Raw genomic sequence first — 24,957 nt, forward strand, 5'->3', positions numbered from 1 at the left:
AGCTCAGCATAGACTGGCATGGTGAAGTCTACAGTTTGGAATGCTTGGCATTGGTTAATACTTCAATTTCACAGTATCACAGTATCACATTATCATGAGGGTTGGAAGAGACCTCACAGATCATCAAGTCCAACCCTTTACCACAGAGCTCAAGGCCAGACCATGGCACCAAGTGCCACGTCCAGTCCTGCCTTGAACAGCTCCAGGGACGGCGACTCCACCACCTCCCCGGGCAGCCCATTCCAGTGTCCAATGACTCTCTCAGGGAAGAACTTTCTCCTCACCTCCAGCCTAAATCTCCCCTGGTGCAGCTTGAGGCTGTGTCCTCTCGTTCTGGTGCTGGCCACCTGAGAGAAGAGAGCAACCTCCTCCTGGCCACAACCACCCCTCAGGTAGTTGTAGACAGCAATAAGGTCTGCCCTGAGCCTCCTCTTCTCCAGGCTAACCAATCCCAGCTCCCTCAGCCTCTCCTCGTAGGGCTGTGCTCAAGGCCTCTCCCCAGCCTCATCGCCCTTCTCTGGACACGCTCAAGCATCTCAATGTCCCTCCTAAACTGGGGGGCCCAGAACTGAACGCAGGACTCAAGGTGTGGTCTAACCAGTGCAGAGTACAGGGGCAGAATGACCTCCCTGCTCCTGCTGACCACACCATTCCTGATGCAGGCCAGGATGCCACTGGCTCTCTTGGCCACCTGGGCACACTGCTGGCTCATGTTCAGGTGGGTATCAATCAGCACCCCCAGATCCCTCTCTGTCTGGCTGCTCTCAGCCACTCCGACCCCAGCCTGTATCTCTGCATGGGGTTGTTGTGGCCAAAGTGCAGCACCCTGCACTTGGAGCTATTGAATGCCATCCCCTTGGACTCTGCCCATCTGTCCAGGCAGTCAAGGTCCTGCTGCAGAGCCCTTCTGCCCTCCAACCCCACCACATCTGCCCCCAGCTTGGTGTCATCTGCAAACTTGCTTAGTAGTATATAGTCTGTGATAGTAACATTTATTTCAAAACTTTGGTTTAGTAGTGTATTACTGAGACAGAAGAACAGTGAAGAGGTGATTGGCTACAATCAACATGGCTCCACCAAGGTCAAATCCTGCCTGACAAACCTGGTGGCCTTCTATGAACAGGTCACAACATTCACAGATGAGGGGCGAGCAACTGATGGCATTTACAAATGGCTCTGGCCAGCCTGATCTAGGGTAGGGTGTCCCTGCCCATGACAGAAGCGTTGGAACTAGATGCTCCTTGTGGTCCCTTCCAACCCTGACTGATTCTATGACTCTATATATTTTGTGCTAATACCATTTATTTCATAGAAATAGAAAAGCAGTGCCCTGCAGTGGAAGTTAATTTTACCAAGGGTGATGCCACCTAATAAATTTGGGAGCAGATGCAGAAAGTAGTACAGCCTATAGGCAGTGTCCTCACTGCAGAAGCATTTGGCATCCTGTGAGAGTTCTTAGGGGAGTGAAATACTCTTTTAAAGTGCCTGACTGCTCTACTGCCTTCTGATCTCATATTTTTCTAGCAGACAAGGGTTAAGACAACAAGCATGGTTGGAAAATTCCTTTGCCAATATTGTCCCTTAGTTTGTCACCAACTGACATGGGACCAATGTTAATACTGGTCAGCTAAAAGTGCCTAAGTTGGGTTTTCCTTCTGGAAGTTAACTGCTTCCACAGCCTGCTACTGTAAAAAATGGACTTCTTAGGCACCAAGTCCAGGTGGCCTAAAGTGAGCCTGTGACAAATCTCAGACTACGTTCAAGAGTTTGTTTAGAGAGCATTAGCTGGCCCAAGCCAAACCACCACATCTGGCAAAATTGCAGGTATAGGCAATCGAATTCTTAGCACTGTTAAGTTGCCACATGTGAAAAACAGACTTAGACTGTACTTTTTACTCTAAACTACTTAAAATATTTTGCTCTAAACTCTGTAGAAGTTTTGCAACAATTAAGCTGTAATTCCTTCAAAATCCTGCTTAAAAATTTCCCTTGGAATGGAATGTTACTTTAAATGGGATTCACACATTACAAACTTCCTTCAGTTGTCTTGCATTCAGCTAACAGTGACCACATTAGAAGATGAGTCAGAGCTGGCTGATTCATATGCAAAGGAGTAGAAATAGTATTGTTGCAATGAGCTTCAATTTATTGTTGTGTAATTTTATATAGAATCAAACAGGTTGGAAGAGACCTCCAAGATCATCCAGTCCAACCTAGCACCCAGCCCTAGCCAGTCATCTAGAAGATGGCACTAAATGCCTCATCCAGGCTTTTCTTGAACACCTCCAGGGACAGTGACTCCAGCACCTCCCTGGGCAGCCCATTCCAATGCCAATCACTCTCTCTGACAACAACTTCCTCCTAACATCCAGCCTAGACCTCCCCTGGCAAAGCTTGAGACTGTGTCCCCTTGTTCTGTTGGGCTGTATATGCACCTCTAGGAATTCATGATTGAATCTTTGATTAAATACAGGTACACAGTACTGAGCTGTGTACGGAGAAGCCTTCCCTATGAGAGTTTGAGCATATCTTCTTAGGTGAATCATCCTTTTGAGTGCAGTGAAACTATTCATGAGAACAGTTCGAGTACTGTGTCCAGTTCTGGGCCCCTCAATTCAAGAGAGATGTTGAGGTGCAGGAAGGTGTCCAGAGAAGAGCAGAAAGGCTGGTGAGGGGCTTGGAGCACAGCCCTGTGAGGAGAGGCTGAGGGAGCTGGGGGTGTGCAGCCTGCAGAAGAGGAGGCTCAGGGCAGAGCTCATTGCTGTCTGCAACTACCTGAAGGGAGGCTGTAGCCAGGTGGGGTTGGTCTCTTCTGCCAGGCAAGCAGCAACAGAGCAAGGGGACACAGTCTCAAGTTGTGCTGGGGAAAGTCTAGGCTGGATGTTAGGAAGAAGTTCCTGCCAGAGAGAGTGATTGGCATTGGAATGGGCTGCCCAGGGAGGTGGTGGAGTCACTGTGCCTGGAGGTGTTGAAGCAAAGCCTGGATGAGGCACTTAGTGCCATGGTCTGGTTGATTGTCTAGGGCTGGGTGCTAGGTTGGACTGAATGATCTTGGAGGTCTCTTCCAACCTGGTTGATTCTATGATTCTATGAACACAGTAAGTCAGATGTACATGTGAATCATGGAATCAACGAGGTTGGAAAAGAGCTCCAAGCTCATCCAGTCCAACCTAGCACCCAGCCCTAGCCAGTCATCTAGACGATGGCTAAATGCCTCATGCATAAGCCAAATACCTGCTTTTTTCTGCTATTTAGCAATTGCCACACTGAGTCTACAATAAGTGTTTTTCATCTCCTACCATGGAAACATGATCACAGGTAGATAAAGGTGATCACAGGCAGATATTCTTGGCAATTGGGTTTAATAAGGAAGTGTATTTGCAGATGAATGCTTGTTTTTTTCCTGCATCAGGAGTAACAATGAAAAGATCATAGAATCATGAAATCACAGAATGGTTTAGGTTAGAAGGGACCTTGAAGATCAGCCAGTTCCAGCCACACACACACGCCCACAGTCAGAGACACCTCCCACTAAAACAGGCTGCCTAAGGCCTCGTCTAAGCTGGCTGTGAACACCTCCAGGGAGAGAGCAGCCACAACAGCCCTGGGCAACCTGTGCCAGTGTCTCACCACCCTCACTGCAAACAACTTCTTCCTAACATCTAGTTTCAATCTCCCCTCTGACAGTTTAAACCCATTCCTCCTCGTCCTGTCATGACAAGACCTTGTCAATAGTCCCTCTCCAGCCCTCCTGTAAGTCCCCTTCAGATACCAGAAGGCCACTCCAAGGTCTCCCAGAAGCCTTCTCTTCTCTGGGCTGCAGACCCCCAGCTCTTGTAGCCTGTCCTTGTAGGAGAGCTGCTGCAGCCCTCTGAGCATCTTCATGGCCCTCCTCTGGACTCACTCTAATAAAGAGAGATCTGGCAATGCTGTGGTGTTTTTTGCTTGATGGCTAGTGCTAAAGACATAAAGCACCAAAACATGAACCAGCTCCAATGACAGCAAAGTCTTGTTAGAACTCTGAGCGAAGTAAATATATAATATTTACTCACTGCTCCCCCAGTCAAACCTCTTTTCCTGTGGAATGCAAAGCCAAACACTTTCTACCTTTTTTTTCTGCCAGCATCAGTCTTGACAGCATATGCTGAGTCATTTTCACCATCTGTTATCTGTGCACGTATCAGCAAAGAGAAATTCTGAGAAGTTTCTGAAGACATCTGCTTATTCCACTGAGCCTACTGATTCACTTTTTTTTTTTCTCTTTAAGTCATACATACTTGCACTTCTCTTAAAATAAATTCTTCTTCTCTGCACTTCTTGAGGTTTTTAGAACAACACCAGAATTTTTAGTCTCCCAAGTCTGATCCCATCTTGCCTTCATTTCATAGTTATAGAAAGCAACGAAGGATTGATAGTAATGGTAGCTGTGATAAGAAGTAGGCTGAGGGGTGATAGAATTATTGTCTACAGCTACCTGAAGGGAGGCTGTAGCCAGGTGGGGTTGGTCTCTTCTGCCAGGCAACCAGCAACAGAAGAAGGGGACGCAGTCTCAAGTTATGCTGGGGGAGATATAGGCTGGATGTTAGGAGGAAGTTGTTGTCAGAGAGAGTGAATGGCATTGGAATGGGCTGCCCAGGGAGGTGGTGGAGTCACCATCCCTAGAGGTGTTCAAGCAAAGCCTGGATGAGGCACTTGGTGCCATGGTCTGGTTGACTGGCTAGGGCTGGGTGCTAGATTGGACTGGATGAGCTTGGAGGTCTCTTCCAACCTGCTTGATTCTATGACTCTCTAAGTAGAGGTTTAACATGGTAGTACATTTACCATTGCATGCGTTTGGAAATAGTGAACATTGCACAGTTCTCCTTCTGGCTACCTTCTTCAATGCAGTGTTTGAACAGCTTCCATCACAGCCGAAATGCTGAGATAATGTTTTGCTGTAACTTCTGACCTAAACTTTTAACTAGTGTGTCATTTGAAGGTGCTGTGAGAATCTAGAGGCAGTAGATGATGAAACTCACCAGTGGAGAAGTATGTAAGCTATATTTATCTGTGTCTATATCTTCTATATCTATACCTATCTCTATATCTCTGTATATATGAATTACAGTTGAAACAGTAAAGACCCAGTTCTAGTCTCATGTTAGTTTTATGCACATGTAACTAGCCTGCTACATGTAACTAGCTGCTAATGAATATAGCTCATGTTCTCAAGGGTGAAAGCAGAGCCAGACTTTAAAGACATATAGCTGTCAAATCTGAAGACAGTAAAACTTTAATGGAAATTTAAGTGTAACAGCTGGGAGGATTTGGCCATTAGGCCATTGTAAGTTGCAGCACAGGAGGTTCCAGCTCAACACAAGGGGGAACTTCTTTACTGTAAGGGTCCCAGAGCACTGGCACAGGTTCCCCAGAGAGGTTGTGGAGTCTCCTTCTCTGGAGCCTTTCAAGGCCTCTCTGGATGTGTTCCTCTGTGATCTCTGCTAGATTGTGTGGTCCTGCTCTGGCAGGGGAGCTGGACTTGATGGGTTCATTGGGTCCATTCCAACCCCTAATATCTTGTGATCCTGTTACTTTGGTGATGCAGGATTTGATAAGATACATGTGTCTCTCTTTCTAGTTCTGTCTAAAACTGGTCTATCCATCAGTTCTATCTAGAAATGTCATTAGCATGCAGGTGTAGCTTTTTCTTTTCTCAGGATGCTGTTTAAAATAGTTGTGTTTTAAATGACTATTAAAGGTAAGGAGTCTGTGTGAAGCTGTTAGAAATAATGGCTTGCAAATAAATATCTACAAATAACTAATTTTATAGCTCTGTAAGATAGAAATACAACTCAGTCAAATTCACATTGGAAAATACTGTCACTTGTAGAATAACTTTCAGCAGCAGTGGCTTGTGTCTTCCAGATTTTAAGCAGGTGTTTCATTGGGGCAGCCATTGCATTACAGTGCAAGCCAGGATGTTTTGTTCTTTCTTCAACCTTTGAAGCCCTACCCTGAATTTCATAGAATCATAGAATCAACCAGGTTGGAAGAGGCCTCCAAGATCGTCCAGTCCAACCTAGCACCCAGCCCTAGACAATAAACTAGACCATGGCACCAAGTGCCTCAGCCAGGCTTTGCGTGAGCACCTCCAGGGACAACAACTACAACTCCACCACCTCCCTGGGCAGCCCATTCCAATGCCAATCACTCTCTCTGACAACAACTTCCTCCTAACATCCAGCCTAGACCTCCCCTGGCACAACTTGAGACTGTGTCCCCTTCTTCTATTGCTGATTGCCTGGGAGACGAGGCCAACCCCCACCTGGCTGCAGCCTCCCTTCAGGTAGTTCATATTCGTTTTGTGCAAGAACTTTGTGACAAAACTAAAACCAGTGCTGCCTCTGTGCTCATGAATTAAAAATGCCCTCTTTTAATTGGCACTGGGACTAGGAGTGGGAGAGGAGTTGCTGCTGGACATAGTTCTCAAGCTGTAGCCTCACATTGGTCACAGGGCTGGGTACATCAGCACGATCTTAATGAAGCAAAGAAGCTGACCTTCACAGTCCCTCAGCTCTGCACTGAGTGTAGCCTATATATAAAATGCAATACCTTGTTGGTCAGTTTAGGGTTACCTGAACTGCTTGCTCCTCTCTCACCCCACAAAGTAGACAAGATTTATCAGTGGCTTTGGTCTGTGTGCCAGTCCTTGGTACTAGAAGCATTGAGTGTTATCACTATGAGAAGCAAACCCTGGGAAAGCATGCCATTAATTTCAGAGAGTGCAGTTACTTGAAGAAGTCTGAGCTGTAAAGAAAATCAGTGAACACCACGTGCTTTGTTCCAGCTCAGACCAGGACAAATGGTTGGCTGGGAAGACATATGCTATCACTTTGAAGCTGTCATACCCCCATTCCTTCTTCATTCCCCAGCTTTGTATTCTGAAAATGATAGAATCATAGAATCAACCAGGTTGGAAGAGACCTCCAAGATCATCCAGTCCAACCTAGCACCCAGCCCTAGCCAGTCAACCAGACCATGGCACTAAGTGCCTCATCCAGGCTTTGCTTGAACACCTCCAGGGATGGCAACTCCACCACCTCCCTGGGCAGCCCATTCCAATGCCAATCACTCCTTCTGGCAGGAACTTCCTCCTAACATCCAGCCTAGACCTCCCCTGGCACAACCTGAGACTGTGTCCCCTTGTTCTGTTGCTGGTTGCCTGGCAGAAAAGCCCAACCCCACCTGGCTACAGCCTCCCTTCAGGTAGTTGTAAACAGCAACTCTTTCAGTCTGTGCTCACAGCAGAGCTGCTCCAGCCCTCTGAGCATCCTCGTGGCCCTTCTCTGGACATGCTCCAGCACTGAAGCCTGAAACATACTGAATTCAACCACTTACATAGCATAAGAAATAGAAGGGGGGAAAGAGTGCAATTATCTCCATGGTCAGTTGGGGTCAGCTGTCCCAGCTGTGTCACTAACCACATGTTAGTGTTCACTCAGCCTCCTCACTGATGTGGTAGTGTGAGAAGCAGAAAAGGCCTTATGGTAAGCACTACTCAGCAGTAACAGGATAAGGCATCCCTAGTCTAACAGTGAATGAAACGCTCCTTGGGATCCAAAGCATAGCCTCATGCTAGCTACCATGAAGAGTACTGACTTTATCCAGCATACACAGGGACAAGATGTTGGGGCAGGAACGGGCTACTTCCATATTCCTTCTGCAATTGTTAAAGGGAGAAGCAGGGGAATGAGTACATTCCTCTTAATTCCTGAAGTCAGTCTTTGGAGCATGTCTGCAAATCATGCCCTTGCAAACTGAGAGGGCCATTTCTGAGGCACAGGCACTGACTGTGTTATAGCAGCAAGAAGGAACTGAGCAAAAATTATGCAAACCACTCCTGTCTGTGCAATAGTCTGCTTGCTATGAGATTTTAAAATCAGTTTGTTTTTCTTTGCAAGAGTATAGCTGAGGGAAGATAATCTTTGCCAGAGGGAATGACTACAGTATGGGAGTGGAATTGGTTTGTCTGATGGCAGTAAAATCATCTGGTAAAAAACTTTCCTAGTGTTCAGTAAAACAGAAACCCTTCCTTAATCCACTGAGAAAAATGATTTGCCTTCTATTGCCCCTGAGAAGGTGGCCTTTCTGTGATTGGTTTTTTGATGATATGAAAAGTTAACGTTGCAAAAAGACATTAGCATCAGGTTTATGTGAACAACAGAGGATAGCATCCTAGGGTAAAGAAAGAGGCTTAGAAACAAACTTGTAAAAACCTTGAAATGGCCTGTCACTGGAATGTGTCCAGAGAAGGGCAGCAAGGCTGGTGAGGGCCTGGAGCACAGCCCTGTGAGGAGAGGCTGAGGGAGCTGAGGGTGTGCAGCCTGCAGCAGAGGAGGCTCAGGGCAGAGCTCATTGCTGTCTGCAGCTGCCTGAAGGGAGGCTGTAGCCAGGTGGGGTTGGTGTCTTCTCCCAGGCAACCAGCAACAGAACAAGGGGACACAGTCTCAAGCTGTGCCAGGGGAGGTCTAGGCTGGATGTTCCGAGGAAGTTGTTGTCAGAGAGAGTGATTGGCATTGGAATGGGCTGCCCAGGGAGGTGTGGAGTCGCTGTGGCTGGAGGTGTTGAAGCAAAGCCTGGTTGAGGCACTTAGTGCCATGGTCTAGTTGATTGGCTTGGGCTGGGTGCTAGGTTGGGCTGGGTGATCTTGGAGGTCTTTTCCAACCTTGTTGGTTCTATGATTCTATGATGTGGTGTTCAGGAGAACCGAGAGGTTAATATATATATATCTACAGATCTAGCTGTAAACCATGAGTGATCTTTGCCTTCACAAATGTGATGATTTCCTAATGTCATCGAGCTAGATTATGTAACCAATCCTCAGATAAACAGCTTTGGCATTTCTGACAATTACAGTCTTTAATAGTTATTCCAAATTAATGTCATTTCATTTGAACCGTTCTAAACCGATTACTGCTAATCTGGAAGCAGAGATCAACCCATTGTCAACTAAGAAATTAAATGCCCTTTTTTACTGATTAGTAGGAGGGTTTTTTTTTCAGTTGTGGTTGTTTCTTTGTTTTTTTTTTTATCTCACCACAGTTGCTTTTGTTGGTTTTGCCTTGGTTTGTTATTTTAAAATCTATACATTGAAACCAGAATATGGCCTGGAGAAAAGGAGGCTCAGGGCAGAGCTCATTGCTGTCTGCAGCTACCCGAAGGGAGGCTGTAGCCAGGTGGGGTTGGGCTCTTCTGCCAGGCAACCAGCAACAGAACAAAGGGACGCAGCGTCAAGCTGTGCCAGGGCAGGTTCAAGATGGATGTTAGGAAGAAGTTCTTCACAGCAAGAGAGATTGACATTGGAATGGGCTGCCTGGAGAGGTGATGGACTCTTCATCTCTGGAGGTGTTGAAGCCAAGCCTGGATGAGGCACTTAGTGCCATGATTTAGTTAATTAGAAGGTGTTAGGTGATAGGTTGGACTGGATGATCTTCGAGGTCTTTTCCAACCTCGTGAATGCTGTGATTCTGTGATTGACAGACTTTCCATCCAGCTGGTATCAATCTTCTCTTGGGATCGGAAACAATTAACTAAAATAATCTTTAGAGGCCCATAAGAAGTTGTTCAGCAGCTGTGCTTCTATATAGATTGTACTGGGGAAACAATAAGTTGCGCCGGGGTAAGTATAGGCTGGGTGTTAGGAGGAAGTTGTTGGCAGAGAGAGTGATTGGCATTGGAATGGGCTGCCCAGGGAGGTGGTGGAGTCCCTGTCCTTGGAGGTGTTGAAGCAAAACCTGGCTGGGGCACTTAGTGCCATGTTCTGGTTGATTGGCTAGGGCTGGGTGCTAGGTTGGACTGGATGATCTTGGAGATCTCCTCTAACTCTGCATAGATTATATTTGCTGTAGCATTTTCTGTACAAATTTTGGCTGAAAATGAAGCAATCCTTGTCTGTAATCAGTAGGGTACACTCAAGGCTCCTTTTGGTAGCAGTGTACTTGTAGTCTGTTAACTGTGCCAAGAAGTAGTCCATAAGAGATGAATCCACTTTTCTGTCTCTCATATTTCCATGATAGCACCAGTATATCCTTCACTGGCAAAAAGTAACCAGCAAGAGGGAAAACACAACAACCCAAGAAATAAAAGCTAGAGTGAGTAAAGGGATGCTGTGGCTGACTTAATCCTTCAGCTTCACTCAAAAGAGTGATTGGCATTGGAATGGGCTGCCCAGGGAGGTGGTGGAGTGGCTGTGCCTGGAGGTGTTGAAGCCAAGCCTGGCTGAGGCATTTAGTGCCATGGTCTGGTTGTTGGCCAGGGCTGGGTGCTAGGTTGGACTAGATGATCTTGGAGATCTCTTCCAACCTGCTTGATTCTGTGATTCTGTGACAATTTAGGGACACATTTAACACGTTTTTACACACGTATGACCTTACTACAGAAAAACTGACTGTGCCAAGACAGGATTCTTTATTTCTTATAATGGACTTTCCTTAACTTAGGGATATTATCTGTGGACATGCTGTGTGAGAAAACCCAAAACCAACCAAAAAAACCAAAAAACCTCCTTACACTGCAGGTGCAAAAAAATGCTTCTTCCTTTTTTAAAAAGAAATTACATCTCTGTAAGGTAGCAGCAAGGGAATGCCTACTCCATACTTCTGTGCAGATAAAAAGCGGTGCATTGGAATGGGGTTGTGGAAATTCCCTGCATGGAAAACAAGTTAAGAGCTTACCCAACCAAACCCTTAGGTTACACAAAATAATGAGGTAACTGTTTCTTATAGTGATGTTGGTAGCATCAGGAATGGTGTGGCCAGCAGGAGCAGGGAGGTCATTCTGCCCCTGTACTCTGCACTGGTTAGACCACACCTTGAGTGCTGTGTTCAGTTCTGGGCCCCCCAGTTTAGGAGGGACATTGAGATGCTTGAGCGTGTCCAGAGAAGGGCGACGAGGCTGGGGAGAGGCCTTGAGCACAGCCCTACGAGGAGAGGCTGAGGGAGCTGGGATTGGTTAGCCTGGAGAAGAGGAGGCTCAGGGGAGACCTTATTGCTGTCTACAACTACCTGAGGGGAGGTTGTGGCCAGGGGGAGGTTGCTCTCTTCTCTCAGGTGGCCAGCACCAGAACGAGAGGACACAGCCTCAAGCCGTGCCAGGGGAGATTTAGGCTGGAGGTGAGGAGAAAGTTCTTCCCTGAGAGAGTCATTGGACACTGGAATGGGCTGCCTGGGGAGGTGATGGAGTCGCCGTCCCTGGAGCTGTTCAAGGCAGGACTGGACCTGGCACTTGGTGCCATGGTCTGGTCTTGAGCTCTGTGGTAAAGGGTTGGACTTGATGATCTGTGAGGTCTCTTCCAACCTTGGTGATACTGTGATACTGTGTGATACTGCGGTATGTGACATAGAGGTTTTGACATTAGACCCAACCTTCCTTTAAAGTGATACATAGAGGTTAAACCACTGGGCAATGCAAGTTATGGTGTTGAAGCTTCTACTCTCCACATGGTATTTGTTCAGCAGCATCCTCAAAACAGATTCCTTCAGAAGCTGAAGAGACCAATGTTTGCAACTGATTGTACAGGAACCAGCTTATTGTTCAGGAAAAGGAACAAAAAAAGCACCAGAAAGTGTTGTCTGCAAAATAATTCTTAGAGAAATTCAAGATGAATTAAAAAATGTTTCTCTCTTGCATCAGGAATGTTCCAAAACATAAGCACAGGTAGGTTGTTATTACACAGTTCAGTCAGCTGAGGATAAATCTGTTGCATTCTAATACACATAATTATCACTATGCAGGAGTTGCATTTGGATGAAGAAAAGACTGGATGAGGCACTTGGAATCACAGAATCATAGAATCAGCCAGGTTAGAAGAGAGCTCCAAGCTCATCCAGACCAACCTAGCACCCAGCCCTAGCCAGTCAACTAGACCATGGCACTAAGTGCCTCAGCCAGGCTTTGCTTCAACACCTCCAAGGATAGGGACTCCACAACCTCCCTGGGCAGCCCATTCCAGTGCCAGTCACTCTCTCTGCCAACAACTTCCTCCTGACATCCAGCCTAGACCTGCCCTGGCACGACATATTGTTTCCCCAATATAATCTATATAGGCAGCCCATTCCAATGCCAATCACTCTCTCTCTCAAGAATTTCCTCCTAACATCCAGCCTGGACTTCCACCAGCACAACTTGAGACTGTGTCCCCTTGTTCTGTTGCTGGTTGCCTGGGAGAACAGACCAACCCCCACCTGGCTACAGCCTCCCTTGAGGTAGTTGTAGGCAGCACCTGAGCCTCTGGCCACCTTATCTCCCACCAGCCTATTTCTATATGGACGCAGCAGGGTGAGCAGAGGCTCTCTCCTGACACAGCAGCTGTGTCAATAAGCTATCCTTCATCCTCTCTAACAACCTTCTAGGCTGCCTTCTCTCTGCTGTGTTAAGTTCCCAGCAGATACCTGGCAGGCTGAAGTTGCCTACAAGAGCAAGGGCTGACAATCTTGAGACATCCTCCAGTTGTTCATAGAATAATACATCCACCTCCTCTGCCTGGTTGGGTGGCCTGTGGCTGACTCCAACCAGTGTGTCAGTCTTCTTGGCCTGCCCTCTGGTTTTTGCCCATAGACACTCCACTCATCATTAGCCTCAAGTTCTGTGGCTTCAGGAGCTTCCCTAATATACAGGACCACCCCTCCAAGTCTTTCCTGAAAAGGTAGACCATACTTTGATTGCTGCATGCTTCTCTGAGGTAGAGGAAACTTGCATTAAAATACCTCCACTGACCCAGGTGGCAAGAAGGTCTCATGCTACACCTGAGTATGTGAATCTTGAACTAAAGAATTCCCAGTAAAGCTTCTTCAGTTCTTTGATTTTTTGAGTTACTTTGTAAAGCCACAAAAATAAAGGAAAGTGGTTTCCTCATTGCTCACTGAAACCCACCTGGTACCCAGCAATGTAAGATAAATATTCATGGAATCAACCAGGTTGGAAGAGACCTCCAATATCATCCAGTCCATCCTAGCACCCAGCCCTGTCCAGTCAACCAGACCATGGCACTAAGTGCCTCAGCCAGGCTTTCTTCCTCCAGCTGCAGACATTGAAAACCTTTTCCTTAGCAGCCTTTACAACACACATTTTTGCTTCTGAAGATAGGAGCAGCTCAGAAATGTGGAAAAGCTTTAACTTAGAATGTAACAAGTGTAAATACAGAGGAGCCATTAATTTGTGGGTTATGGTATTAGTGAATACAAAATAATCATTAGCTTATTTCCTGTTGTCAGTTGCTTTAGCTAGTATAAGATCGTGGAACCATGGAGTCAGAATGGATTAAGTTGGAAGGGACCTCAAAGTTCTGCCAGTTCCAACCTCCTGCCATAGGCAGGGACACTTCCCACCAGAACAGGTCACTCAGGGCCTCATCCAGCCTGGCCTTGAACACCTCCAGGGAGGGAGCAGCCACAACCTCCCTGGGCAACCTGTGCCAGTGTCTCACCACCCTCGCTGCAAACAACTTCCTAACTTCTAATTTGAGTCTTCCCTCTGCCATTTTAAACCCATTTCCCTGTGTCCTGTCCTTACAAGACCTTATCAACAGTCCCTCCCCAACACTCCAGTAGCCCCCTTCAGATACTGGAAGGCCACTCCAAGTTCTTCTGGAAACCTTCTCTTCTCCAGGCTGCAGAGCCACAACTCTCTCAGCCTGTCCTCAGAGCAGAGCAGCTGCAGCCTTCTGAGTATCTTTGTGGCCTCCTCTGGACTGCCTCCAACAGTTCCATGTCCTTCTTCTGCTGGGGGCTGCAGAGCTGCCCCCAGGACTGCAGGTGGGGTGTGAGGAGAGCAGACCCAAGGGGCAGAATCCCCTCCCTAGCCCTGCTGCCCACACTGCTCTTGCTGCAGCCCAGCACAGGGTTGTGTCTGGGCTTCACTCACCCTGCAGGCTCTTGTTGAGCTTCTCATCACCCCAGACCCCCAGGTCCTTTTCCTCAGGGCTGCTCTCAGCCATTCTCCACCCAACAAAGTAGGAGTTGTGCTTGGGATTGTGCCCACCCAGGTGCAGGACCTCACAGTGGTAAAAGCATTTTAATAAGCTCTAGAAAAAGCATATGAATAGGAGAAAATCACATGAGTAGATAATAACCTTGGTATTTAAACAGCAGAATAGCAAGACCGAAGCTCTTTGAGAAGCAAAGTCTGTATGGGTGGAAGAGAGACACAAATATTGATGTTTCATGTGCATTTTTTACACATAAATGCTACTGCTGATTTAGAGATTCATTTATGTTAACAGGATTATTATTTTTGGCCTTGGCACTTGTTAAGGTCCAGAGAACAGAAATTAACAATATCTCTGTGCAAAGGAGCAAGATCTGTTCTTATAGATTTCCATATTGTGAAATTAAGGTGCAAGCAAGACAATATATCACCACAAAACTATTTATTAAAGGCTAAAGCTGGCTAAAACAGAGGGAGAGAGAGAGAGAGAAGGGGGGAGAGAGAGGACAATGGAGAAAAAGAGAAGAAGCAGAGAAGGAAAGGAGCAGGGATTGTATTACCATCAGGCACAGATTGGGGGGAGAGAGAGATGTGTATGTGGCCCAAGGATGTTCTTCTGTGGAGTTCGTCAGGAGTTCTTCTGGTGGATGTGCAGCTCTGGTGGTGCTCTGGTGGAGGTCCACCCTTTGGCAGGCACTGCTCATGTCTTTTTATGCAGGTTTTTAGATGGGTGTCCAGGTGCAGCTCCCTAGGGAATCTTCCTGTGTATCTGTGCATTCACAGGGGCCCGGCGGCAGCACCACCCCTCCCTGCGCTGTACCCATCCATACCCTGAATATAAGTAAGCCTTTTCTCTTTGGGGTAGCTGACATGAGGTGTACATATCCTAGGCATTGAAGCCAGGCTGAGGTCCAGACATTTCCACGAAGTCACTGTCTGTTGATTTGCATCCCTGAGCTTTCAGCCAAGCATCTTTTCTGAGCCTGGGAGGTTAACAAAGGCAATCTCTATCTTTGTTGATGGGCAAGGGAGAGATGATTTAGACTCTCACAGCACTGAACTGGATTAGCTGCTTGATCTTACTAATGCCATCCTCGTTCTTCTTCCTAAGTTCTTTATTTCTGATTTTTTCCTCAGGTCTTTTTGATAAATGCTGTGTTTTCTCATCTATGCTCTGTGCCTCCAAACACAATTTGTTTTAATTTCTCTGGCAAGGAAAGTAGAAAAATCAGAGAAGGAGTCACAGAGCTTGTTGGAATGTGATAAAGTATCTGCTTTTGTCTGGGAACAGCCTCTTTGACTGTCCCTATGTAAAGCAAAAGGGAGGATGCTGAGGGCACTTTTGCAATTCATTGTCTCCTGGAGAGAATGGGGAGGGAGGAGTTGCACTGTAGACGTGCAGGATCCAGATATTTTTCTTCTGAGCTGTCTTTCCCAGAGAGCAGCTGTGAACGTGGGTTTTCTGTGACTGCAGCATGAACAGAATGCTTTTTGACTGAGGTGGTTCTGGTATCAACACAATGTTAAAAGAGAAAAAAAAACAAGGGAGGCTGTAGCCAGGTGGGGTCAGGTTCTTCTGACAGGCAACCAGCAACAGAACAAGGGGACACAGTCTCAAGCTGTGCCAGGGGAGGTCTAGGCTGAATATTGGGAGGAAGTTGTTGGCAGAGAGAGTGATTGGCATTGGAATGGGCTGCCCAGGGAGGTGGTGGAGTCTTTGTCCCTGGAGGTGTTCAAGCATTTAGTGGCATGATCTGGTTGATTGTCTAGGGCTGGGTGCTAGGTTGGATTGGATGATCTTGGAGGTCTCTTCCAACCTGGCTGATTCTGTGCTTCTAAGTAACACTCTTTTCTCCTTCTCCTTTCTCCTTCTCCTTTCTTCTTTTCCTTTCTCCTTCTCCTTTCTTCTTCTTTCTTCTTCTTTCTTCTTCCTTCTTATTTGTTCTTCTTCATGCTTTTGGGAACTGAAACAGCCAACAAGATGAAGTCTGATTTTTCTGTTAAAATGGACAACTCTGAAATGGGGCTTTAAGATTATATTCATACATATTGAAGAAAATGCTACCTTCTTGTCCTTCCTGAGTCTGCATTTCTAATCCCTCTGCCATGGGCTGTAAAATAAAGTCAATCATTACTCCCCTTATAATTAGGCTAACACTGTAACACACAGTAAAATGGGTTAAACTGCCTGTTTCCCCATCTACCTTTAAGGATACAATATCACAATTACATAGTTTTATTTCATCTCACTGTGCAAAGTATTATCTGGCAGAATCATTGGTGCTTTTTCTCCCTAACAGTTAATGTAGAAGGAATATCTCTTCTTATGCAGAGAGGATGCATGGCTAGTCAGGTCTTTCCAAGCCAGTAATGCAGGGCCCCACAGTACAGGTGCAGAAGTATTTTTCCCTTCAGCTGCTTGCTGGCTCAGTCACTTGTCTCTTTTCTTGCAGAACGATTCCTGGGGAAAGCAGTACTCTTATGCACTCTTCAAAGCCATGAGCCACATGCTTTGCATTGGGTATGGAGCCCGTGCCCCTGTCAGCATGTCTGACCTCTGGATAACCATGCTGAGTATGATCGTGGGAGCAACCTGTTATGCCATGTTTGTTGGCCATGCCACTGCCCTCATTCAGTCTCTGGATTCCTCACGGCGACAATACCAAGAGAAGGTAACTCATTTTTGCTATGACTCCTTACATTTTGGAGCAGATGAATGGGGTGTTTGAACTGTGGGAAAGACTGGGAAAATAGGCATGAAATCACAGGATCATAGAATGAATCACGATTGGAAAGGACCACAAGGATCATCTAGTTCCAGCCAGCCCTGCCATGGGCAGGGACACCCTAAACTAGAGCAGGTTGCACACAGCCTCAGCCAGCCTGGCCTGAAACACCTCCAGCCATGGGGCCTCAACCACCTCCCTGGGCAACCCATTCCAGCCTCTCACCACTCTCATGCTCAACAACTTCCTCCTCACAGCCACTCTGACTTTCCCCACATCCCTCTTTGCTCCAATCCCCCCAGTCCTGTCACTCCATGAGAGCCTAAAAAGTCCCTCCCCAGTTTTTTTGTAGCCCCCTTCAGATCCTAAAAGGCCATAAGAAGGTCACCTGGGAGCCTCCTCTTCTCCAGCCTGCACAGCCCCAACTCTTTCAGTCTGTACTCACAGCAGAGCTGCTGCAGCCCTCTGAGCATCCTCCTGGCCCTGCTCTGGACATGCTCCAGCATCTCCACAGCCCTCTTGTAATGGGGGCTCCAGAGCTGGATGCAGTACTCCAGGTGGGGTCTCAGCAGAGCACAGCAGAGAGGCAAGTCACCTCCCTGGCCCTGCTGGCCACACTTATTCTGCTGCAGCCCAGGCACTGGTTGGCTTTCTGGGCTGCAAGTGCACACTGCTGTCTCATGCTGAGCTTCTCATCCAGCAGTACCCCCAGTTCCCTCTCCTCAGGGCTGCTCTCCAGCCACTCACTGCCCAGCCTGGAGATATGCTTGTCATTGCCTCAACCCAGCTGCAGGACCTTGCACTTGTTGAACCTCCTGAGCTTGGCTTGTGCCCACCTCTGCAGCCTGTCCAGCTCCTTCTGAATGGATCCCTGCCCTCCAGCCTGGCTGCTGCACCACACAGCTTGGTGTGGGCAGCAAACTTGCTGAGGCTGCACTCAGTGCCTCTGTCCGTTTCACCCACAGTGATATTGAACAGGACTGGTCCCAGGACTGATCTCTGAGGGACCAGTAATATAATAATAATTATCTAGTGACATCTGAATCCTGTGGCAGATTTCACTGAAGGAATTCAGAACACTCCATAACCTCCACGTATTCCTGTATGAACTTGTTTTTCCCAGGGAGCAGAAGGTTCTATGTGTCACATGCATTGAATGAAATCTTAGGTGTGATATTTAAACTCTTCTGTAAGAACTCCATCCCATGGTACAGACTGTGCTTTGTACCCTTGTGCTACTCTCTGTGGGTACTTGATCTAAGTAGCTTGAACAAGAGTCTTTGGCAGCCTGGGCATGCCTCTCCTATTTTCTATCATTCCTTTGAATTGTAGTTTGGGTGTATCACCTTAAAGGGGTCTAAGGAAAATGGCCTTTAAATGAGGGCTAGACCAAATCGGTTTTGTTTGAAACTGCCTCTACAGAGGTAGATTGGAGAGGTGTTCAGAAGTCTTTGTTCTTAATGGTATCATTTACATGTTAATCCATGGACAAAAGAAATGGTGGCCAAAGAGTAGAAAAGTAAAGACAGTTTAGTAGAAGAGTCTTCTTTATGATGCAAGAAGAGAAATGCTGTTTAATTCCTCATAGGTGTGACTGGAATTCAAAAGACTTAAATGGATACAGGCTGGGATCTTTTTTGACTGAGTACTTATTAGCACTGTCAGTTGTTTTAAAAACCCAGCTGTGTAGATGAAGCTATGAAACCAGGAGATGAAGGTATGGTGGCCTAAGGAAGAAGGGATCAGAATGAACCTCAGTGAGGGACAATGAGGATGTGCAGAGTTACTGACATGCTTAAAAGATGCCAAAATAAGTTATTACAGGAAATAGGGAACTGGAAAGGCCATGCCAGGAGAGAGATCAGCTGAGCAAAGTAGTGAAATTAGAGTTCATATCAGCAAATGAGAAACACAGCCTGAGCAATAGTATTTGGCATATGTCCATAATAAAGTCCAGAAACCAAACTGGGCAGAAATCCCACTGTGATGTAACACAAGCCTGAGGGAGAAACCTGGCAGAGAGTAGTAAGCAGAGGAGAGGGTGACCCTGGCATCTGCTGAGGTAGAAGGGCCTGAGATTGCTTGGCCAGAAAAAAAACAGAAAAGGAAAAACAAGAAAATGGGTAAGAAGCACTGGGGTGCTTTTCCTTTGAAAGTAGGTAGAGGAAGGAAATGAGTGTATGGGAGAAGAGGAGTTTACATTCAGGTGTTTTAAGCTCCAATCGCAACAAGACCATAGGAGGAGACCTAAAGGGAGGCAGTAGCCAGGTGGGGTTGGTCTCTTCTGCCAGGCAACCAGCAACAGAACAAGGGGACACAGTCTCAAGTTGTGCCAGGGGAGGTCTAGTCTGGATGTTGGAAGGAAGTTGTTGTCAGAGAGAGTGTTCTCTGCACAGCTCTCAGGGTAGCAACTCACATGTTGAAGAGAACTTTGCCTCAAGCAAACCAGCAGCAGAACAAGGGGACCTAGTCTGAAGTTGTGCTGGAGGAGGTCTAGGCTGGATGTTAGGAGGAAGTTGTTGGCAGAGAGAGTGGTTAGCATTGGAATGGGCTGCCCAGGGAGGTGGTGGAGTCGCCGTGCCTGGAGGTGTTGAAGCCAAGCCTTAGTGCCATGGTCTGTTTGACTGGCTATGGCTGGGTGCTAGGTTGGACTGGATGATCTTGGAGGTCTCTTCCAATCTGCTTGATTCTATGATAATGAGATGAGCTCTATACTCTATACAGTGGATCCTGTATGTATTTCTTTACTCTGCAAACTATAAAAATGGGTATTTCACACACATGTTTGTGCAACCCATTTTGGCAGGGTGTTTTCTTCATTACTGGCAAATAAAAATGTGTTTCACTTAGTGGAGACTTCAGTAAAAGGTAAGTAGAATGTACAGCCATAGCCTTGAGAACTTGGATGTGAATACAGCAATGTAATTGCTTGCCTACTGCATTCTTTCTCCTTTTTTATCCTCCTGCAATTAGAATAAATGGAACAAATAGGAAACTGTGACTGACTTAAACTTTTTAGACTTAAATGCTAAGACCAAGCATTTTAGGGGAGTTTTATTTTGTTTTATTTTACTGTTTTGGTTGATTGGGCTGCCCAGGGAGGAGGTGGAGGCACCATCCCTTGAAGTCTTCAAGAAATGACTGGATGAGGCACTGGGTGCCATGGTCTTGATGGCTGGATGGGGCTGAGTGCTAGGTTGGGGTGGATGATCTTGGAGGTCTCTTCCAACCTGGTTGATTCTATGATTGGTTGAGATTTATTGGGGTTTGGATTTTTTTTCTTCTGCTTTTAGTTTTACATCTGTAGGATTATGTACTTCTTGTCACTATTTATAGTTTGGCTTTGGTAAGAGTTGCAGAAAACAATGAAATAATTCATTAATATGAATTGCTAACCAACAGAGAATGTTAGTGTAGATAGGTTTGCAGATGACACCAAGCTAGGAGCAGGCGTGTATCTGTTGGAGGATAGGAGAGCCCTGCAGAGGGACCTGGCCAGGCTGGATGGGTGGGCAGAGGCCAATAGGATGAGATTGAACAAGGCCAAGTGCAGGGTTCTGCACTTTGGCCACAACAACCCCAAGCAGCACTACAGGCTGGGGACAGAGTGGCTGAGAGCAGCCAGGCAGAGAGGGACCTGAGGCTGCTGGCAGAGAGTAGCTGAAGCTGAGGCAGCAGTGTGCCCAGGTGATCAGCAGAGCCAAAGGCATCCTGGGCTGGCTCAGGAGCAGTGTGGGCAGCAGGACAAGGGAGGTTCTTCTGCTCCTGTGCTCAGCACTGGCCAGGCCACATCTTGAGTGCTGTGTCCAGTTCTGGGCTCCTCAATTCAAGAGAGATGTTGAGGTGCTGGAAGGTGTCCAGAGAAGGACAATGAAGCTGGTGAGGGGCCTGGAGCACAGCCCTGTGAGGAGAGGCTGAGGGAGCTGGGGGTGTGCAGCCTGCAGCAGAGGAGGCTCAGGGCAGAGCTCATTGCAGTCTGCAACTACCTGAAGGGAGGTGAGGTTGGTCTCTTCCTCCAGGCAACCAGCAACAGAACAAGGGGACACACAGAATCATAGAATCCTAGAATCAGTCAGGGTTGGAAGCTACCACAAGGATCTTCTAGTTCCAACTCCCCTGCTACAGACAGGGACACCCTATCCTACATCAGGCTGGCCACAGCCTCATCCGGCCTGGCCTTAAACACCTAAACACAGTCTCAAGTTGTGCCAGGGGAGGTCTAGGCTGGATGTTAGGAGGAAGTTGTTGTCAGAGAGAGTGATTTCCCATTGGAATGGGCTGCCCAGGGAGGTGGTGGAGTCACTGTTGCTGGAGGTGTTCAAGCCAAGCCTGGCTGAGGCACTTAGTGCCATGGTCTGGTTGACTGGCTAGGGCTGGGTGCTAGGTTGGACTGGATGATGTTGGACGTCTCTTCCAACCTGGTTGATTATACAATTCTGTGAATAACATCATGCCAAAAATCTTATCCCTACTCTTTTTTGAACTTCTGTTGTTGTTTTTGTTTTGGTGGTGTTTTTTTGGTGTAAATACAACCATATTTCATAAATATATCAATGTTATGCAACGAGTAGAAGGAAAGTTCTGGTCATTTTCACACTGAAACAGCTAAAAGTGACATATTTGGTGAAATCATTGTCCTCATTCAGAACCTCCCCAAAGCTTAGCTACACGAAATTAGAACAGGAGTAAATTTAAAGTGGAAGAAATAAATCCAAGGGGACAAGAGAGAGCTTTCATTAAGCCAAATATGTCCAACTCCATCTAAGAGCACCAGCTAAGAATTTGACCTGTGCCAAGCATTGCATGCTGAGACAAATCAAAGTATGGTAAAGAAGCAAATATTGCTCCATGTGTTCACTGTTATGAGCCAAAAGCATCATTTATCAGAGGAAATTAACACTGATTATAAGCTGTCAAGTGCAGAAGATGGACAGTAAAATCACACACCAAGAAATGCTGCAGAAAAAGGATGCATTAGTATATTCTAGACTCTTTGAGGAAGGTCAGGTGTTGTTTTTTTCCTGCTGAAATGCTGTCAGAGGAAAAATCCATCACAGATTGAATACCTCTATTAGATTCACAGATTGCATTGGTTTGGAACGGACCCTCAAAGGTCATGTCCAACTCCACTGCAGGGAGGAGCAGGGACACCTCCAACTAGGTCTAGCTGCCCAGGGCCACATCACAGCTGATGCTGAATGTCTCCAGGGATGGAGCCTCAACCACATCCCTGGTCAGCCTGTTCCAGTATTTTGCCACTCACATTGTAAAGAAGTTCCTCCTTATGTCTATGGCTCTCTTGAATTGAGGAGCCCAGAACTGGACACAGTACTTAAGGTGTGGCCTGACCAATGCTGAATACAGGGGAAGAATAACCTCCCTTGTCCAGTTGTGCCAGAGAAGAATTAGGTTGGACATGAGGAACATTTTTTTTTCCCCAAAATTGTTGTCAAGACCTATCTCAGGCTGCTCAGGGCAGGGATGGAGTCTCCATCCCTGGAGGCTTTTAAAAGCAGTGGAGTTGTGGTGCTGAAGGACATGATTTAGTGCTGACCTGGCAGTGCTGGATCAAGGGTTGAACTCAATGATCTTGAAGGTCTCTTCCAGCCAAAACAACTCTGTTTCTGTTTCCATATCTCACCTAAATCTACCCTGCTCCAATTTAAAAACGTTGCCCTGCATCCTACTGCTGCACACCATTTTAAACAGCCCTTCCCCAGCCTTCCTATAGGTCTCCTTCAGATATTGAAGCTGTAGCTATAAGGTCTCCCTGGAGCCTTCTCTTCTCCAGGCTGAGCAGCCCCAATTCTTTCATCCTGTCTACATGGGAGAAGCCCTCATCTGGAGCTGTTTGGAGTATCAGTGAGTGAAGGGCCACTGCCCAAGCAAGGGGAAAGACACATCCAAGTGAGGTACACTCAATCCATATTCCCCTCTCAGTAAGAAAGTCTGACAGTCTATACTACCTTAAAAAAGGACTGAGTAAGTCAATGGGTCAGTGGCATCTTAACACTCTCCTTCCCATCTTTGATGCTAAGTCAAAGATGTATGGTGTAATAAATCAAAGTGATGCTTCCAGTGATAACACCTTTGACATCTTCCAGTATCTAAGAGCTCACTAGGTCTCAAAAGACATTTTCCTTTTCAGAGGCAATATTTATTTGAAAGGACTATAAATACATATGCATGAGGTAATATTGAAACAAAGCAGCCAAATGAGTGGTCACTTTGTCACAATCATGAGTGAAGTATTTCTTCCTTTAGATTTTTGTCTGTCTTCAATAGGAAGAGGTTCACCTGATGCTGTGGGTGTGCTTGAGTAATCTTGGTTGGAGACAGGTTAATGAATCCTCAGTTTGAGTCTGTCGTGGGCATAAAATAACCAGGAACAAAGTCACAGCATCCTGCTAGAGGCAAGATTTGTCATAGCATATGCATTGCCTCACAGCATAAAGAGTTTCAAACTGCTTTTATAAGGTGGCAACCTTTAGATTGATTTCCACTGTGTTACCTTCTTGATTTTTCTCTGTTGATAAAGCAACTCGAAACAGCTGCACAATGTTAACAACAACAAGAAATAAAACACAAAGCTCTTTTCTAATTGCAAGTAGTAAAGAGAATCATGGAATCACAGAATCAGTCAGTCAGGGTTGGAAGGGACCACAAGGAGCATCTAATTCCAGCCCCGCTGCCATGGGCAGGGACACCCTACCCTAGATCAGACTGGCCACAGCCTCATCCAGCCTGGCCTTAAACACCTCCAGCCATGGGGCCTCAACCACCTCCCTGGGCAACCCAGTTCAGCCTGTCACCACTCTCATGATGAACAAATTCCTCCTCATGTCCAGTTTGATTCTCCCCACCTCCAGCTTTGCTCCATTCCCCCCCAGTCCTGTCACTCCCTGATATCCTGAAAAGTTCCTCCCCAGCTTTTTTGTAGGCCCTTTCAGATCCTAAAAGGCCACAAGAAGGTCATCTGGGAACCTCCTCTTCTCCAGACTGAATAGAATCATAGAATCATAGAATCAAGCAGGTTGGAAGAGACCTCCAAGATCATCCAGTCCAACCTAGCTACCCAGCCCTAGCCAGTCAACCAGACCATGGCACTAAGTGCCTCAGCCAGGCTTTGCTTGAACACCTCCAGGGTTGGTGCCTCCACCACCTCCCTGGGCAGCCCATTCCAATGCCAATCACTCTCTCTGCCAACAACTTCCTCCTAACATCCAGCCTAGACCTCCCCTGGCATAGCTTGAGACTGTGTCCCCTTGTTCTGTCGCTGCTTGCCTGGCAGAAGAGACCAACCCCACCTGGCTACAGCCTCCCTTCAGGTAGTTGTAGGCAACAACTCTTTCAGTCTGTGCTCACAGCAGAGCTGCTGCAGCCCTCTGAGCATCCTCCTGGCCCTGCTCTGGACATGCATAGAAGTGTTAAACTAACTGAATTAAACCACTTATATAGCATAAGAAATAAAAGGGTAGAAGGGTACAACTATCTCCATGTAGTGGATTCTGTCCCAGTCATGAGGAACTTATGAGGATAGGCTGAGGGATCTGGGGTTGTTTGGCCTGGAGAACAGGAGGCTCAGGGCAGAGCTCATTGCTGTCTACAACTACCTGAAGGGAGGCTGTAGCCAGGTGGGGTTGGGCTCTTTTCCCAGGCAACCAGCAACAGAACAAGGGGACACTGTCTCAAGCTGTGGCAGGGGAGGTCTAGGCTGGATGTTAGGAGGAAGTTGTTGTCAGAGAGAATGATTGGCATTGGAATGGGCTGCCCAGGGAGGTGGTGGAGTCACTGTTGCTGGAGGTGTTGAAGCCAAGCCTGGCTGGGGCACTTGGTGCCATGGTCTGGTTGACTGGCTAGGGTTGGGTGCTAGGTTGGACTGGATGATCTTGGAGGTCTCTTCCAACCTGGTTGATTCTATGATTCTATGCTAAATCATTATCAAAGTTGTCAAGGAGTTCTGGGTTTGAAATCAGCCTCACATATCCCAGAGGCCATCTCCTTTATTTTACCTCTTAATTTATGGTCTTTTAGCACATTATATGTTAAATCAGACAGTTCAAAGGGAGAAAAGGCCTTAAACATAATTTCCTGCAGAGAAAAAGCAATGATTGCATGTAAAGATCATGTAAAAATGACTCAGTAAGTGGCACTGTGTGTTTTTACATAGATAGCATTGGGATTTGAAGCACAGATTGATCATTTTTCACTCCTAGCCCCCAAAGAAATGTTTACACAATGAATAATAGAGTTAGGGCAGGAGGATAGC

General features: G+C 46.7%; 1 protein-coding gene across 1 annotated transcript in view; it reads left to right on the forward strand.

The window, feature by feature from the left end:
- HCN1 (hyperpolarization activated cyclic nucleotide gated potassium channel 1) overlaps positions 1–24,957 on the forward strand; it is a 346,393-nt gene that overhangs the window by 194,364 nt on the left and 127,072 nt on the right. The window contains exon 4 of the mRNA XM_064140084.1: positions 16,416–16,634. Within this exon, the coding sequence (XP_063996154.1) occupies positions 16,416–16,634 (219 nt within the window). The remainder of the gene's footprint in view (positions 1–16,415; positions 16,635–24,957) is intronic.

Source organism: Pogoniulus pusillus, chromosome Z (genome assembly GCF_015220805.1).
Source record: "Pogoniulus pusillus isolate bPogPus1 chromosome Z, bPogPus1.pri, whole genome shotgun sequence".
NCBI lineage: Eukaryota > Metazoa > Chordata > Aves > Piciformes > Lybiidae > Pogoniulus > Pogoniulus pusillus.